Source organism: Pseudophryne corroboree, chromosome 4 (genome assembly GCF_028390025.1).
Source record: "Pseudophryne corroboree isolate aPseCor3 chromosome 4, aPseCor3.hap2, whole genome shotgun sequence".
NCBI lineage: Eukaryota > Metazoa > Chordata > Amphibia > Anura > Myobatrachidae > Pseudophryne > Pseudophryne corroboree.
Window position 1 is genome coordinate 906,157,272 of NC_086447.1, and position 17,499 is coordinate 906,174,770.

The 17,499-nt window shown below is 45.4% G+C and overlaps 1 protein-coding gene across 1 annotated transcript in view; it reads right to left on the minus strand.

Annotated features, from left to right (window-relative positions):
• LOC134910651 (calpain-13-like) overlaps positions 1-17,499 on the minus strand; it is a 162,646-nt gene that overhangs the window by 11,249 nt on the left and 133,898 nt on the right. The window contains exons 21-23 of the mRNA XM_063918938.1: positions 10,481-10,597; positions 5,234-5,289; positions 1,694-1,738 (exon numbers count right to left, since the gene is read on the minus strand). Of these exons, the coding sequence (XP_063775008.1) occupies positions 1,712-1,738; positions 5,234-5,289; positions 10,481-10,597 (200 nt within the window). The 3' untranslated portion in view covers positions 1,694-1,711. The remainder of the gene's footprint in view (positions 1-1,693; positions 1,739-5,233; positions 5,290-10,480; positions 10,598-17,499) is intronic.

Below are 17,499 nucleotides of genomic sequence, written 5' to 3' on the forward strand. Positions count from 1 at the left end.
GAATAACTGCAATCATGGACTTTGTGGGGTCATCATGAATTATCTTGACAGACCGAATTGTACTAAAAACATTTACCAGGTGAGCGGCAGAGGGAAACCTATAATACGCCCCTGAAACTCTCCTCAGAGCAGGGGGTTTATGCTGAATGCTTGATTAAAGCTTGCACTTCATTAAGTGTAATTTGGGAGACGATTAAATCGTTCTGACGACTGTAACAACGACTCATTCATCACCCATCGATGAATCTTTGCCCTTGAAGTCTCTTATATTAGTTTACAGTGTAACCAGTGATCCAACCATAAACAGATTTATTAGCACCTACAGATTATGCAGCACTTTACAGATAATGTCACAGTCATCTACACCAGAGATGCCCCAAGGAATTTACAATCTATATTCCCAATCCATATTACGGTACACCAGTATATTTTTGGTGTGTGGGAGGAAGCCGGAGCACTTGGAGGAAAATCCACGCAAATATTGAGATACACATAAACTCCACACCAAATGACTATGGCCGTCAATTGAACTTATGACCTTGGTGCTGTGAGACAGCAATGCTAACTACTACACCAAGGCCCTCATTCCGAGTTGTTCGCTCGTCATTTTTCTTCGCATCGCAGCGATTTTCCGCAAACTGCGCATGCACAATGTTCGCACCGCGCCTGCGCCAAGTAAATTTGCTAAGACGATTGGTATTTTACTCACGGCTTAACGGAGAAATTTCTTCGTTCTGGTGATCGGAGTGTGATTAACAGGAAGTGGGTGTTTCTGGGCGCAAACTGTACGTTTTATGGGTGTGTGCGAAAAAACACAGCCGTTTCTGGGAAAAACGCGGGAGTGTCTGGAGAAACGGGGGAGTGTCTGGGCGAACGCTGGGTGTGTTTGTGACGTCAAACCAGGAACGAAACTGACTGAACTGATCGCAGTGGCAGAGTAAGTCTCGAGCTACTCAGAAACTGCAAAGAAATTTCTATTCGCAATTCTGCTAATCTTGCGTTCGCAATTCTGCTATGCTAAGATTCACTCCCAGTAGGCGGCGGCTTAGCGTGTGCAAAGCTGCTTAAAGCAGCTAGCGAGCGAACAACTCGGAATGAGGGCCCAACAGTGGTGCTCAAGTCTCAAGGTCAGCATTGTTAACAGTAGGAAGTAGTTACAGACTTTGCGCTAGGCCATGCTTCTCATGACATACTTTTTCTATCTGTACTGCAACAAACGCATGAGGCGCTGGTGGTAGCACTGCATCCACCTGCTGAGTGGGACTTGGACAGAGGGACGATACAAGTGAGCATCCCGCTCATCCCGCCACGCAACATTGTGCTTAATCTGTGACTTTGTACCAGATCCTTTTTGATAAAAATATTACTCCTAAGTGCCGTCTGATCCTGAGCCGGACGCAGTGGCGATGTGGAACGCAGTGGAGCTGTGTTTTTCATCTGCATATGCGCGTCAGTCATTGGTTGATGGCCAACCCTATGGTGGGTACTAGGAGACATTTCAGCAAATTGGGGGAATGACCAAGTGTGTCCCAACTTTCCATTGAGAAACATTGGGATGTATACAGTATACTGACAGCACTGCCTATGTAGGGGGCTTGGTGGCCATAACTGTGAGATGAGGATCATCTCGTATCTCTTGTGTTCATTATCCTGAAATAACAGCAGTAGACAATCCCTTTCCTCAGTGACTTACCAGGAGTATAATGTGCGGCTAGCTGGACATAATAATCTGCATCCACTGAAAATAAAACACAGATATACAGAATAAAACACAATTTACTCAATAGTCAATATTCAGAACAACGTAAATTTCTCTGCTAAGGCAAATGTCAATATGAAAAAAACTCTGCTACAATTGTAAGTAAGTATAGTCAAGGGCTGCAGGGTGAGGCGGGCGTGGGCCCTTTTGACCAGGGGCCTGTATGCACTGCACACCCTGCACCCATTACGGATATGCCCCTGAGGTTCTGCCATCTGGTCACAAAAAAAAGGGGAAAAGTTAAGGATAAGGGATTGGAGGGAAGGGGAAAGGTAAGGTTAGTTGCACAGGATGAGGATTTACAGAAAAAGGCCCCTAATTCATATGTTTTATTAATTATTCATATTTAGAGGGGGTGCTACCACAGATCATGTTATAGATATGTAGCAAAGGAAAGGAAAGGATCTGTTTTAGGTGCACAAAATTTAAAATATAACTTTTAATTATTACCGTTAAGAATTTTGGATTATAGCATATTCTATTGAGTAGCTAATATGTGAAATATTAAAACCACAATTAACAGATAAGTGAAAACATGACAATACTGTGAATTACAAAAAAAGAAAAAATAAACAAAGATTTAAAAATGAGCGTCTGTTTGGTGTCTGTTCTGTTATATCCCTGTTTTTGTATATATCAGCAATGTTACATCTTTATATTACAAATAAGCGTGTTTATGTTCAGTTGGTGAATTGAATGCTTGGAAGAGTGTTACTGACTTTCAAAATTTAGATACTTCTGGCACTGTGCCCAGATTTTGTATATATCAACAATGTTACATGTTTGTATTACACATGGATATATTTGTGTTCAAATGGTTACTTCAATGCCTAGAAGGATATTTCTAACACTTCAATATTTGGATAAATGTCTCTAGCACAGAGCCCAGATTTTATGACTGAAACATATGTTGCAATCTTAGAAGATTGTACTGAAATGATCCTGTATTCATTAATTTGTTACTGATCTCTCAAATTTATAAGATCAATCACACATATATTTTATGTACTATCGTTCTTCATTGATTTAAGAACGTTGTAAACATATGCTGCATCCTATAGTTGCAGTATTAAATCCCCATGGTGTTTCATTGATATATAAATCTCCGTGTGGTAGTATGATATCACCTTTCAATAATAGTCAGATTCTCAATCGTTTTGTTTGTTGATATGATATAATATTCCACTGTTGGTTTACCTCTCACTCATAGTGTCAGGTGTCTGTCTTGTATATATGGATCATCTGTTCATATCCCCCTTCAGATTCACTGTAGCATCACACCACCTCTCACTTAAAGTGTCAGGTGCATTACATATCAGGGAATAATCCCGTATTGTCTCATATATGTGAGATTGTATGCTAGTTCGCCTCTCACTTATAGTGTCAGGCGTGCTGTATATAAGGGGAGAATGATCCTATGATATTCTTAATTATATGCCGGTACACCTCTCACTCGTGGTGTCAGGTGTTATGTTCATGCTGAATTTAAATAATAATGGATATCACAATGTGTGTCACTAGAGATTTATTCTGATGGTAATGCATCAGATTATTTATCCCAAAAGGGGATGAAACATAGACGGGGTAAATTTAATATACTACATAGATGGAGCTTAGTTGTATATAACAAATGTATGGCACTTTTATACAGGAAAATTATCTTAATACAATGAATGTCAGATTGCAATCAAATATACAGTAGGTAATCTATAGCTGTATTTTGTCAATTATTGTGATCTGTTGTAATTTGATCACATCATTGACTTTACATCCCTATATACAGCTCAAAATCAAATATGCAGTCGGCGCTCTGTGACTGGGATAATTGCTGTGATCTATGATTTGATTATTTTTATCTCCACCCAATTTATGTATGGTGAAATGATCATGTAGTCCCCTACTGAATGCCGCTTGCGTATGCAGATCCCTTGAGCAGGATATCGTCAGTTATCCATATATATTAATTTTTGACAATTCTTTTAGGGCGAGTCTGCATCTCAATAGCGGCCAGTATCCATATCTACAAACATTATCCACTATATTAAAGATATCGTATTGTTTTACTTCACACTACACATGTAAACTGCCTATCACAGCCCACATATGCTGTGTATTCTTGCTCACACGAGAGTGGATATAATGTCAGTTCATTAGTATTTTGATGTTCAGAAGACTGACACTCTAATATGCACACATGATCACAGTATTACACTTGCATATATGTATATGTAAATTCTTCCAAGCAACACTGTTACGCTAGGACTGATATAATATTTAGCATTCCACACGTGGGGTGCCTGTAAGTCCTCGTAATCTATACTATCTAAGTCCCGTGATCTTTGTCGCTCGGGATTCACAGACCTAGCGGTGACTTTACTTGTAAATAATACATTGCCTAATCTTAATACATTTCTTAATAATAAATTTTCAAACAGGAGAAACAGACACGTAGGACGCTCAGGTCCTACGTACGTTTCACAATAGCTTCGTCAGGGTAACCCTAAAATATTGAAGTGTTAGAAATATCCTTCTAGGCATTGAAGTAACCATTTGAACACAAATATATCCATGTGTAATACAAACATGTAACATTGTTGATATATACAAAATCTGGGCACAGTGCCAGAAGTATTTAAATTTTGAAAGTCAGTAACACTCTTCCAAGCATTCAATTCACCAACTGAACATAAACACGCTTATTTGTAATATAAAGATGTAACATTGCTGATATATACAAAAACAGGGATATAACAGAACAGACACCAAACAGACGCTCATTTTTAAATCTTTGTTTCTTTTTTCTTTTTTTGTAATTCACAGTATTGTCATGTTTTCACTTATCTGTTAATTGTGGTTTTAATATTTCACATATTAGCTACTCAATAGAATATGCTATAATCCAAAATTCTTAACGGTAATAATTAAAAGTTATATTTTAAATTTTGTGCACCTAAAACAGATCCTTTCCTTTCCTTTGCTACGGTTCTGCCATCTGTGAATATAACAAAATATTTTATAGGAGTGAACCAACCTGTACTTAGGGGGTAATTCAGACCTGATCGCAGCAGCAAATTTGTTAGCAGTTGGGCAAAACCATGTGCACTGCAGGTGTGGCAGATGTAACATGTGCAGAGAGAGTTAGATTTGGGTGGGTTATATTGTTTCTGTGCAGGGTAAATACTGGCTGCTTTATTTTTACACTGCAATTTAGATTTCAGTTTGCACACCCCCCACCCAAATCTAACTCTCTCTGCACATGTTACATCTGCCCCCCCCCCCCCCCCTTGCAGTGCACATGGTTTTGCCCAACTGCTAACAAACTTGCTGCTGCGATCAACTCAGAATTAGGCCCTTAGTTTCCTAAACCCATATTTCAGTATTTACATGTATGTGTATTAATTAATTGATTGACATCTTCTTTACTGATCTCGTGCCCGTATTTCGCCAGTCGCGTAATTTGCCATGCGGTCTTACCTCTTCTGCGCTCAGGTACACACCCCGCCCATCCTTCGTTAGGTTCTGAAATACCTCTGGAGATAAATAACAATGAGTAATGTTATATCAGTCCTCAGGACTTTTATCAGTTAATACTGTACATCTTAGCCCATGTAACCTACAGTAAGTGAACATTGTGAAAGAACAGGAGAACAGGAATATAATGTAACAATATCACTTTCAAATATCAGCAATATTAAATAGCGCTGTCCAACTGTCAGAGGCGATGCGACTGAGATAGAGACGCCTGTGACAGAGAGCGAGATGTGATAGGGGACAGAGGGAAGGGAGTTGGGCTGCCTAATGGTAATAATTAGTGATAACAACACAGTGGAAGGGATTATGGGCACATACAATATTATATATTACTATAAAAGAAGCATTAAGGTGCAATTATTTTTCATCCTCCCCTCATCCATTCACATTTCTCAATCCCCATTTCTACCTCCCCAATCTGCTTTCTCCCTTCCTCCACTCTCTGGATCTTCTTTACCTCCTCCTGTTCTCTACCCTCAACCCCCCTCATTTGCCCCTGCTTCTTCTCTGTCCTCCACCATCTCCCCTCATCTTCTCTTCCCACCATTCTCTCCCCTCTTCCAACCATTGTGTCCTCATCCATCCACCACCTATCCTTGCTCTAGTCCTATCCCCACTCTCTTCCACTTCTTCTCACCTTGACCCTCGCCTGTGCTCTAGCAATATGGCCACCTCATTCCCATTTCCCTCTCTCCTGCACCTTGTGGAATGCCATGTCTGTGTGTAACAAACTAGCCTCTGCCAACTGCCAATTATATTTTTATTTCCATATTCCTCAACTATTCGCTATTCCCGAGATTTAGATCTCCCATTCTAAAAACACATCTCCTTCTGCCCCTTGTGGTACTCTCCTGACCCCACACCTCCTGCCCCGACAGCCAGATGGACACCCCCCCCCCATGTTACACCTATCAAGTCATACTTCATGAGACCTCTCTTTCCTTCTTCTTTCTGACTTTATCAACTCCGCCTGCCTCTCTCTGACCTTCACCTCATCTATCTCATCCTTTTCTCCCTTGAAACACCACTCCCTCCCCCAAGACCGCCCTTACTCAACACAACCGTAATGCCATTGTCCCTGTCTATTTCTCTGCACCCCTTGACTATCTCCTGTACCTCATCTCCACCCTTTCCTGTCCCAAAAATGTTACTTCCCTCTACAACTCCACCCATACTTCTGTCCTTGACTTTGTTCCTACCAAAGTTACTCTCAATCTCCAACTGTCCTCTCCCAATCCTGGCACTCTAGACTGACCTGTTACCTCCAAAGATGATCCAACACTGCGGAATGGAATTGTGGAAAATATCTTGTTCACTTTCTAACTTCCCTCACTTCATGCTCTGCTTTTACAACTTTGGTCTTTCTCTCTCCAAAAGGTCTTTTTTCATACCTCTCATATCTTCTTAACCCTATCCGTAAATTCCCCTCCTTCAGTTACCTCCTATGCCTCCCCCTCCTCACTCATGGCGCTTGTCTTTGCAACTTCGTTTTCCTCCAAAATTTCAGCTACTTATCAAGATACTTTCTCCTGCTCTTCCCCCTCATTCTAATATTGGCCAACCTCCCCTTTCTTCTTTCTCCCCTACCCAGTGGTGCAAGTAGAAAAAATGTCTTATAGGTACTGTGCGCCAAAAAATGGGTGTGGCCAAATGCCACATGGGGCGTGGCCCATGAAAATGGGGGCATGATACACATATGGGGGGGCATATACACTTATAACACCAATAGTGCCAAATACACATATGCCCCCACAGTGCCAGATACGCCCCCCACCGTGCCAAATATGCTCCTACAGTGCCAGATGCACAAATGCCCCATGGTGCCAGATGCATAAATGAACCATGGTGCTAAATACACAAATGCCCCCAGTAGTGCCATATATGCCCCCCACTGTGCCAGATACACATATGCCCCCACAGTGCCAGATACACATGCCCCCACTGCGCCAGATACACATATGCCCCCACAGTGCCAGATACACATGCCTCCACAGTGCCAGATACACATGCCTCCACAGTGCCAGATACACATATGCCCCCACAGTGCCAGATACACATGCCCCCACAGTGTCAGATATGCCCCCAGTGCCAGATATGCCCCCACAGTGCCAGAAACACATTCCCCACAGTGCCAGATATACCCCCACAGTGCCAGATATACATGCCCCCACAGTGCCAGGTATACATGACCCCACAGTGCCAGATATGCCCCCGCAGTGCCAGATATACATGCCCCCACAGTGCCAGATATACATGACCCCACAGTGCCAGATATGCCCCCGCAGTGCCAGATATACATGCCCCCACAGTGCCAGATATACATGACCCCACAGTGCCAGATATGCCTCCACAGTGCCAGATATACATGCCCCCCAGTGCCAGATATACATGACCCCACAGTGCCAGATATGCCTCCACAGTGCCAGATATACATGCCCCCACAGTGCCAGATATACATGACCCCACAGTGCCAGATATGCCCCCGCATTGCCAGATATGACCCCACAGTGCCAGATATACATGCCCCCACAGTGTCAGATATGCCCCCAGAGTGCCAGATATGCCCCCACAGTGCCAGAAACACATGCCCCCAGAGTGCCAGATATGCCGCCACAGTGCCAGATACACATGCCCCCAGAGTGCCAGATATGCCCCCACAGTGCCAGATACACATGCCCCCAGAGTGCCAGATATACATGCCCCCACAGTGCCAGATACACATGCCCCCAGAGTGCCAGATATTCCCCAGCAGTGCAACTCACCGTTGTTGCTGCTGCCTGGGGCTGGCACTATCTTCTGCTGGGGAGAGGAGAGCGTAGCACGCGCTCTTCCTATCCCTCTCCTGCCCTCAGTCCGGTCTCCTGAACTGGCGCCGATCCGCAAGCCAATCAGGGCTCGCAGTCCGGCAGCAGCGGCTCCTGATTGGCTGCTGGTCTGCGAGCTCTGATTGCCTCACGAACCGGCTCAGTGCACGCTGCCGCCGCTGCCGGACTCAGGGGACTCACAGGCAGAAGAGGAGAGGCGCATGCTGCACTCTCCTCTCTACAACACCAGGTGTCTGCAAGGTGGCGGCCCGGCGTACCTGCTGGGATTTTCTTACAGTTATGCCGTACCGCCATACACTGCCCCTACCACTAATGATGAAGCCAGCTCCCTCCTCCCATCCTTTTCTCCCTCCACCAGTCCCCTTAAGCCCATGCCCTTCCACGAGTATGGCTGTCTAGGGCGACCTGCAAAAGGTCGACAGTGTCTAGGTCGATCCCAAAAGGTCGACAAGCACAAGGTTGACACATGGAAAAGGTCAACATGACAAAAAGGTCGACACAGAACTGGTCAACACAGAAAAAATGTTGACATGAGATTTTTTTTTAGAGATGAGCGGAGTCGGTTTTACTCGGATTTACTCGGTTCTCAAAACGGCAGTTTATTGGCTCACGAATGCCACGTGTTTTGAATAGCCAATAAGATGCCATTTTGAGAACCGAGTAAATCCAAGTAAAACCGAATCCGCTCATCTCTAGTTTTTTGTGTTGTTTACTCCATAAAATGACTGGGAATCCCAATTAATACACCATATCCTCTCGCATGGCTCGCTACGCAGGTTATTATTTCCAATCGTAGTCCACGTGGATTGTAAAGTATGAAAAAAGCCATGTCGACCTTTCCCTGTGTCGACCATTGCCATATCAATCTTTTGTCCATTTCATCCCTGTTAACCATATTGAGCTATTACCTGTCGACCATTAGTGATCGACTTATGGACTGTTGACCTTATCCATTTTGACCTAGCATCCAAATACCCCATTCCACCTCTTCCGCACACTCTCTCGTGATGCTTGCTCTCTCCTTGCTCACCTCTTAGACCTCTCTCTTTCTACAGGCACTGTCCCCATCTCCTTTAAATATGCGCTCATCTCTGCCATTCTAACAATTCTCACAATCGTGTCTCCCTTTCTAATTACTGCCCCTTCCCTCTTTTTCTAAAACCCCGTGGAACAACTCATCTTTCAATGCCTGTCCACCTTCCTTTCTTCCCACTCTCTTCTTGACAAGCTTCATTCTGGCTTTCACTCTCTTCACTCCATTGTTATCCTCCATGAGCTGTCAGCTCCCTGCTGGCATTCCTCAAGGTTCTGTGCTTGGTCCTCTCCTTTTCTTTCTACACCTTTTCACTTCGAGAACTTATCAGCTGCTTTGGTTTACAATAATAACTTTATGATAACGATACTCAAAACTACCACTCCTCTCCTGACCCTTCTTTCTTATATCCAACTCTCTTCATGGATGTCCTAGCTGTTTCTTAAACTCAACATGTCTAAGACTGAGCTTAAGGGGGGTACTCACGGAGCGACATTCTAAGGAATCTGACTAGATTACTTAGAATTTAAGCATGATCGCTCCGTGTGTACCCCCTACAGCAATAGCGATGCACAGCCCCGCGCATCGCTATCGCTGGTGCTAGATTGGCCTGCATGCAGGCCAATCTAGCGGGTCGCTCACTTCACCCGCTGGGTGAAATGAGCGGCCCCCCCGTCTCCCCCCGCACGCAAAGCACACATCGCGCTGTGCTGAGCGGCGGGAGAGACGTGTGCTGAGCGGGTCGCTCAGCACACATCTCTCCCACATCGGCCCGTCTATATGGGCCTTTACTGTCCTTGCATCTCCTCTTCTCTATGGTCTTCCTCAGCTCTTAAATCTATTCTCAATTGGCAGCTCATCTTATATCTCTATACCTTGACTTTAATTTACCCTCTCCTCTTCTTCAACTCCTTCACTGGATCCTCATTCCTTACTCCTCACCCTAAACTTCAAAGCACTCCGTCATGCTTTTCCTTCCTACATCCATGTCCTCATCTCAACCCATACCATACCCTTGTCTGTCCGCTCTTCCTCTGACTGTCATCTTGCCTCTGCATTGATTACCTCCTCCCACTCCGGCATCCAAGATTTCTCCATCACTACTCCCCTCCTCTGGAACTCAATCTCCCTGCCCCCTCAGACTGTATACAGTCACCTACAGCCCAGCACCCGAGGCACGTAACACCCCCCCAGTCAGCACTGTTTCAAATGTTCCCTTAAAATCCAACTGTACCTCCAAGGCTATCAGCTCTACTTATGTTCTTAACCTCCATCTCCCTGCCCTCCCGTCAGTGAATGTTTAGTTCATTAGGAGATAATTATTTCACTTACTTGTCACAGTTTCCAGCCGAATCATACAACATACAAAGCTGGCAAAGGTAAACTTCTGCATGTAATTTGCATATCTCAGAAGCATTATATTAAATACGGCGTCACTGACCATGAGTCCTGCGCAACGACACAAAATACAATTAATGACTCAACATCTCAGATTTACGTTTAAAGCTGTGAACTCGCATATATCCAAAGTTATCATTTACAGAGAATTCTGCACCATGAGCACAGCGGGGAAGGGGGAGACGGATGAGGAGGGGGGTTGCAGCGGCGGCTGCCAGCCGACATTACAAAGGGTTTAGAACAAGCAGATGGAATTGGTCTCTGTGTGCAATGGGTTAGGTTCATCCAGAGCCGGCCCTAACCAATATGATGCCCTAGGCAAGATTTTGGCTGGTGCCCCGTAGCACCACCGCTAGTTCTGCAGGAGATGCCTGGCATGAGTCAGCTGGCAGCTCTGCTAACGTCGGTCGCCTTTTGTTTATGAAAATGCATCATAATATTTGCATTACTATGTGGCTAGGATGCACAAGCAGCTTCTGCTGATTAAAATGATATGCAGCATGCCTGTATTCTGTGTGCGACTGCGGCTGTATCTGCATATGAAATGCTACATTACAGTGATTTACAGGAATACACTGCAACGTAGCATTTCGTATGCAGATACAGCCGCAGTCACATACAGAATATAGGCATGCCGCATATCATTTTAATCAACAGAAGCTGCTGGTGCCCCTAAGCATACCAAATGCCCTAGGCATTTGCCTAGTTTGCCTATGCCTAAGGCCGGCTCTGGGTTCATCGTATAGCCCATAAAACTGGCTGTTTATAGCTAAATGAACTTAAATGTTATACTGTATACCTGGTTTATAATAATAGCTATTTTGTTTTATATGCACATGATGTTTTTGGTCACACTAGTCATTTATCAAAAAGAAAACAACAGAGATACAAGGTAAATTTTCTGTTTATTAATATGTGTCGGCACTGACTGTTAACGTTCATCTGTCATCATCACTATTCTCAGCGACGACAGATGAGGGCTATTTATGAAGACTTGCCAAGACTGCAGCCCCTATAACACACTGTCCCGGCAAACAGCTTAGCAGTAAACACAACTATCGCTATCACTTTGCAGCTTATTTGGACACTGGGAAAAATTGCGCACGTGCAGTGTCATGGGGTGTGATTCAATTGTTTTAGCGCGCCATGTCGCCCATCACTTTAAATGCGTGGATGATATGCAATTGTACTTCCGGCGCTGGGCACCCATTCCTTTTTTGGGCTGGTTGTGCCCAAATAGACCAGAGTTTAGCCACGTACAGAGGCTAAGCATATATAAACTATTGGGCGCGACAGGGGAAATGTGCGAAAAGCCCGACCTCAGGAGGGGGCAAGCAGAAATAATCAGCGTCCGCAGTATTTGCGCCCAAATGGAGCAGCAATTGAATTGCTCCACCCAAAAAAGCAACTGAAATCAAGCCATAATGTGATCGCCGCGAGGGATGAGCAAATGATGGGATTCCAGGGAGAGTGCTGAAGGGGTGTGCCAGTTAGTTGGCCCAGATTTTTACTTATATTTTTAACTTGTCCTTGGCAACTTGTGTAGTCCCAGAATTTTTTAAGTTTACGACCGTTATTCCAGTACCAAAAAGTTTGAAAGTTGTTCATTTGAATGACTTTCGTCCGATTGCTCTGACCCCCCTCACAATGAAGTGCTTTGAGAGAATTGTACTGGCTCACATAAAAAATAGGATTTTGGTACTTACCAGGTAAATCCTTTTCTTTGAATCCATAGGGGGCACTGGAGTACTCTTAGGATATGGACGGCCTCCATAGGAACAGGGCACTGAATATTTAAATTTAGAACACTCCACCCCTCCATATCCCAGAGTACCTCAGTGTTTTTTACTGAGCCGAACAGGAGCTATAGAGAGGTTGACAATGCAGTATTACATATAACATAACGGACAACAATGAAGTTGAGACATAACGTTACTGACAACTAAACAGTTGACACCATAACCATCACTTGATAATTTGAACCAGTCGGTGATAGTGTGTTACCATAAGATCCCCTGAACTTACCACAAACCAGGTAAAACTGCTCTGGGTGGGCGTCCAGTGCCCCCTATGGATTCAAAGAAAAGGATTTACCTGGTAAGTACCAAAATCCTATTTTCTTTTTCATCCACTAGGGGTCACTGGAGTACTCTTGGGACGTACCAAAGCTTCCCCCGTGGGCGGGAGAGCTGTTTGGCACCTGTAACACTAGGCGACCAAAGCTAGATGCTGATGCCGCAAACGTATCAAACTTGTAAAAGCGCACAAACGTGTGCACTGAAGACCATGTAGCCGCACGGCAAAGCTGCGTCATAGAAGCTCCACGACCAGCTGCCCATGAAGTTCCCACAGAACGTGTGGAATGAGCTGTTACTGATGTAGGCGGCTATAACCTAGCATTAAGGTAAGCCTGACGTATGGTCAGTTTTATCCATCTGGATAAGGTCTGCTTAGACGCTGGCCAACCCATCTTGGCAGCATCATAGAGAACAAACAACGTATCCGTCTTACGAACTGTAGACGTTCGGGATACATAAACGCGTAAAGCGCTTACCACATCCAGAGTTCCAGAATGTGCTGTTAACACAGGAACTACTATTGGTTGATTGATGTGAAAAGATGACACTACCTTTGGTAAGAAAGCGGGATTCGTCCGAAGTACCGCTCTGTCATCATGAAACACCAAATACGGTGGCTTGCATGACAAGGCACCCAAATCTGAAACACGCCTTGCCGAAGCTAAGGCTAGAAGAAAAATTGTTTTCCAAGTGAGAAACTTTATATCCACTTGCTGTAAGGGTTCAAAAAATGAAGACTGTAAGAAATCTAAAACCAGATTCAAGTCCCATGGCGCTGTAGGTGGAATGAATGGAGGCTGTACTCTGAGGACACCTTGCAGAAACGTGTGTACCGACGGCAATAGAGCCAATCGTCTTTGAAAATAAATTGACAACGCAGATACCTGCACCTTTAGTGTAGATAAACGCAGTCCTCCATCTAACCCCGTCTGGAGAAATAACAAAAGACGGGATAACTTGAAAGCTGATGTCGGAAACTTCCGAGCTTCACACCAAGCTATATAGGCACGCCAAATTCTGTAATAATGAGCTGCCGTAACTGGCTTCCTAGCACGTAACATGGTTGGTATAACAGATTCCGGAATGCCCTCTCTTCTCAAGAGGGCGGTCTCAACAGCCACCCCGTCAAACACAGCCGCGCTAAATCGGGGTAAAGGAACGGACCCTGTTGTAACAAGTCCGGACGTAGAGGGAGCTGCCAAGGATCGTCTGCGAGTAGTCCGTGGAGATCCGAGAACCAAGCTCTTCGAGGCCAATGAGGAACCACTAGTATGACTGTGACAGACTCTCTTTTGATCCGTTTTAGCACCAGAGGGAGCAGCGGAAACGGTGGAAACAGATACACTAGGCTGTATGGCCACACGATTGTGAGAGCATCCACCGCCACTGCCTTTGGATCTCTCATTCTGGACACATACTGGAGTGTTTGGTGATTGTGGCGAGACGCCATCAGGTCCACCTGAGGGTAACCCGACCGCCGAACCAACATGTGAAACACCTCTGGATTTAATGCCCATTCTCCTGGATGAAAATCCCGACGGCTGAGATAATCCGCCTCCCAGTTGTCCACTCCCGGAATGAACACTGCCGACAATATCACCTGGTGGTATTCTGCCCAATTGAGGATTCGAGCTACTTCCCGCATTGCCATGCGGCTTCTCGTTCCTCCTTGTTTGTTGATGTATGCGACTGCCGTTGCGTTGTCTGACTGCACTTGGACAGTCTGAGAGCGAAGCATGTGTACTGCTTGTCGTAGTGCATTGTAAATTGCGCGGAGTTCCAGGACATTTATAGACAGCAATCTTTCGTGATCCGCCCAGAGACCCTGGAGTTGACAATTTTGAACTACAGCTCCCCAACCTCTGAGACTCGCGTCCGTCGTTAGAATTGTCCAATTCCAGCCGCGAACAGTTTCCCTGCGGTTAAATTGTGTTCCTTGAGCCACCAGAGTAGAGACACCCTTGCCCTTGGCGACAACCTCACCCTGTGGTGAATCTGCAGATGCGAGCCCGACCACTGTGCGAGCACATCCAGTTGAAATGGACGTGAGTGAAATCTTTCGAACTGAAGCGCTTCGAAAGCCGCCACCATTGTTCCTAAGAGGCGAATGCACAAATGTACCGAGACTGTGCGTGGCTTGAGCACTAATTGTACCAGATGGCGAATAATCTGTACTTTCTGTTGTGGTAGGTAAATTCTTTGATTGACCGTATCGAAAATCATACCTAGGAATTGAAGTCGTTGAGACGGAATTAGATGTGATTTCTTGAAGTTGACAATCCAACCGTGGTGAACCAGTACATTGTACGTTAGCAGCGCATGTTGGAGAAGTATCTGTTGAGACGGAGCTTTGATGAGCAGATCGTCTAAATACGGAACTATTGTCACTCCCAGGGATCTGAGATGAGCTATCATCACAGACATCACTTTGGTGAATACCCGAGGCGCTGACGAAAGGCCAAACGGTAGAGCCTGGAACTGGTAATGGTTCTGGCATATTGCAAACCGCAAGAATCTCTGATGAGGCTGCCAAATCGGAATGTGTAAGTACGCATCCTTGAGATCTAGCGCAATCATGAATTCCTTTGGCTCTAAACCCGCAATCACTGAACGCAGAGATTCCATCTTGAATCTGTAGTAAGTGACGTACCGATTGAGACCCTTTAAGTTCAATATTGGCCTGACTGAGCCATCCGGCTTCGGTACCACAAACAGACTGGAATAATAACCCTGACCCTGTTGGTGTACAGGGACAGGAATCTCAAAACTGCTGAATCCAGTAGGTACTGAATGGCAATTTGCAGAACCGCCCTCTTGTCGTCCGACAGAGGCAGTCCTGTCTTGAAAAACCGCAGTGGCGGAAGACAGTCGAACTCTATTTTGTAACCTCTTAACACTAAATTGCGGATCCACCCATCCGAGAATGTCTGGAAGCACGCCAAATGGAACGTCTAAAGGCGTGCTCCCACAATCGGAGAACCGAGATGGGCTGGTAGCCCGTCATGCCACTGGCTTGTCGGTGACCTTAGCGTCCTGACGAGTTGTGTTGGTTTGTTGGAAACCACGTCCACGACCCCGTCTACCAGGCGTGGCTGTTCCTCTGCCACGTCCGCAAAAGGACTGAGGTCTAAAGGATTTGAACGCAGGTCCAGAGTACCTCCGTCTTGGTACCGGTGGAGGCAATGGTAAGAAAACCGACTTTCCTCCCGTGGCCTCAGAAATCCATGTGTCCAATTCAGGACCAAACAACTTCTTGCCCCCGTAAGGTAACGCCTCTATACCTCTTTTGACCTCTGCCTCCGCTTGCCAAGAACGCAGCCAGAGTGCTCGTCGTGCCGTAACTAGCGACGATGAAAGGCGAGAAGTGAGCTGACAGACGTCAGTAGAAGCTGTACAGAGATACTCCGCAGCCTCACACATTTGATCAGCAAGAAGTATAAGGTGTTCGTCATGTAGGGCAGACTTGAGTTCTGTTATCCATACTATGAGCGCCTTAGTGACCCAGATACCAACCAAGCCAGGTCTCAGCAGCACTCCTGCTGCTACATACATGGACTTTAGCATAGTTTCTATTTTGCAATCTGAAGGGTCTTTAAGCGTAGTAGCCGCTGGCACTGGTATGGTTAATTTCTTTGTAAGCTTCGACACTGACGAATCAACTATTGGTGGATTCTCCCATGTACATGTCACAGAGTCTGGAAACGGGTAACTAGACTTAAATCTGCGAGATATAGAAAACCGTGTATCTGGAGTCTGTCGTGTTTCTACTAACATCTTATTAAGAGACTCCGAAACAGGAAAACACATTGGAGTTCTCTGTCGTTTAGTAAATACGACCTGATCATTTGTCAGAGGCTCCTCAGTTTCTGTAAACTTCAGAGACTGACGCACCGCTCTGATGAGATCATCAATGCCGGAGCTGTTAAAATCCTCACTATCTGACTCCACCTCGCCCTCCTCACCCTCATCTTGTGCCGTGAGGTCTGGCATGGAATCGTCAGAATGCAACATAGCAGAAACTGGTAAATCATAAGACATATGAAATGTATCCCGTCTACCCAAAATGGATTTGGACCTTTCGCAAGGCGGAGACGCCTCCGGTAGTTCTGGCGGTCTCACCCTAGACTCAGATCTTGCCGCTTCCCGCTCCTGTCGAGCGGCGGTCAATTCTGATTGCAACCCAGCCAGTACATTGGCTAGCATTTCCCATGGTGGGTCCGGGGAGGAAATTGGCTTTAAAACCGGAGCAGAAATTGTATTCGGAACCGAATCCACAAAACATACTGTACATGTGGTAGATCCATCCGGTAACACACTGCTACAGACTTTGCAGTGATGCTTTTTAATTTTTGCTGGTGCCTTACTCATTATGGAGACAGACAATACAATACACAAACAACAGACACTTGCACGACTCAGTAAAATAGTATTAAGGTGTCTCTATATATATATCTGGCCAAGTGCAGTACACGTGGCCAGTACTATGAAATGTGATCCCAAATTCCCACTAACACCCCTGCGCCTCCGGTGGAGTAGAGATGTAGTACTGGAACGTTCTGGAATCACAGCAGGAAGACACAGGAAGCATGGTTAAAATGGCCGCCATGCTTACACTTATAATCACAGTGCAGGTTACAAGCCTTTAAACTGACATCTGTATGAAAATCCTGTGTAATTAACCCTGCAGCCTAGCATACTGCTGTTACTGCAGGTAATCCCCCCTCGTGCCGCTGATTGTACCTCTGCTTGCAGCCTGTAATGCCCCCCCCCCCCCCCTGTATGCTCCGTTTGCGGAGGCAGCATGCGGGGCGGGCAGCGTTAGTGTGGGGCCGCCAGCGGGAGTCGGGTAGCGGGACGCGCTTAAGACAGAGAGCG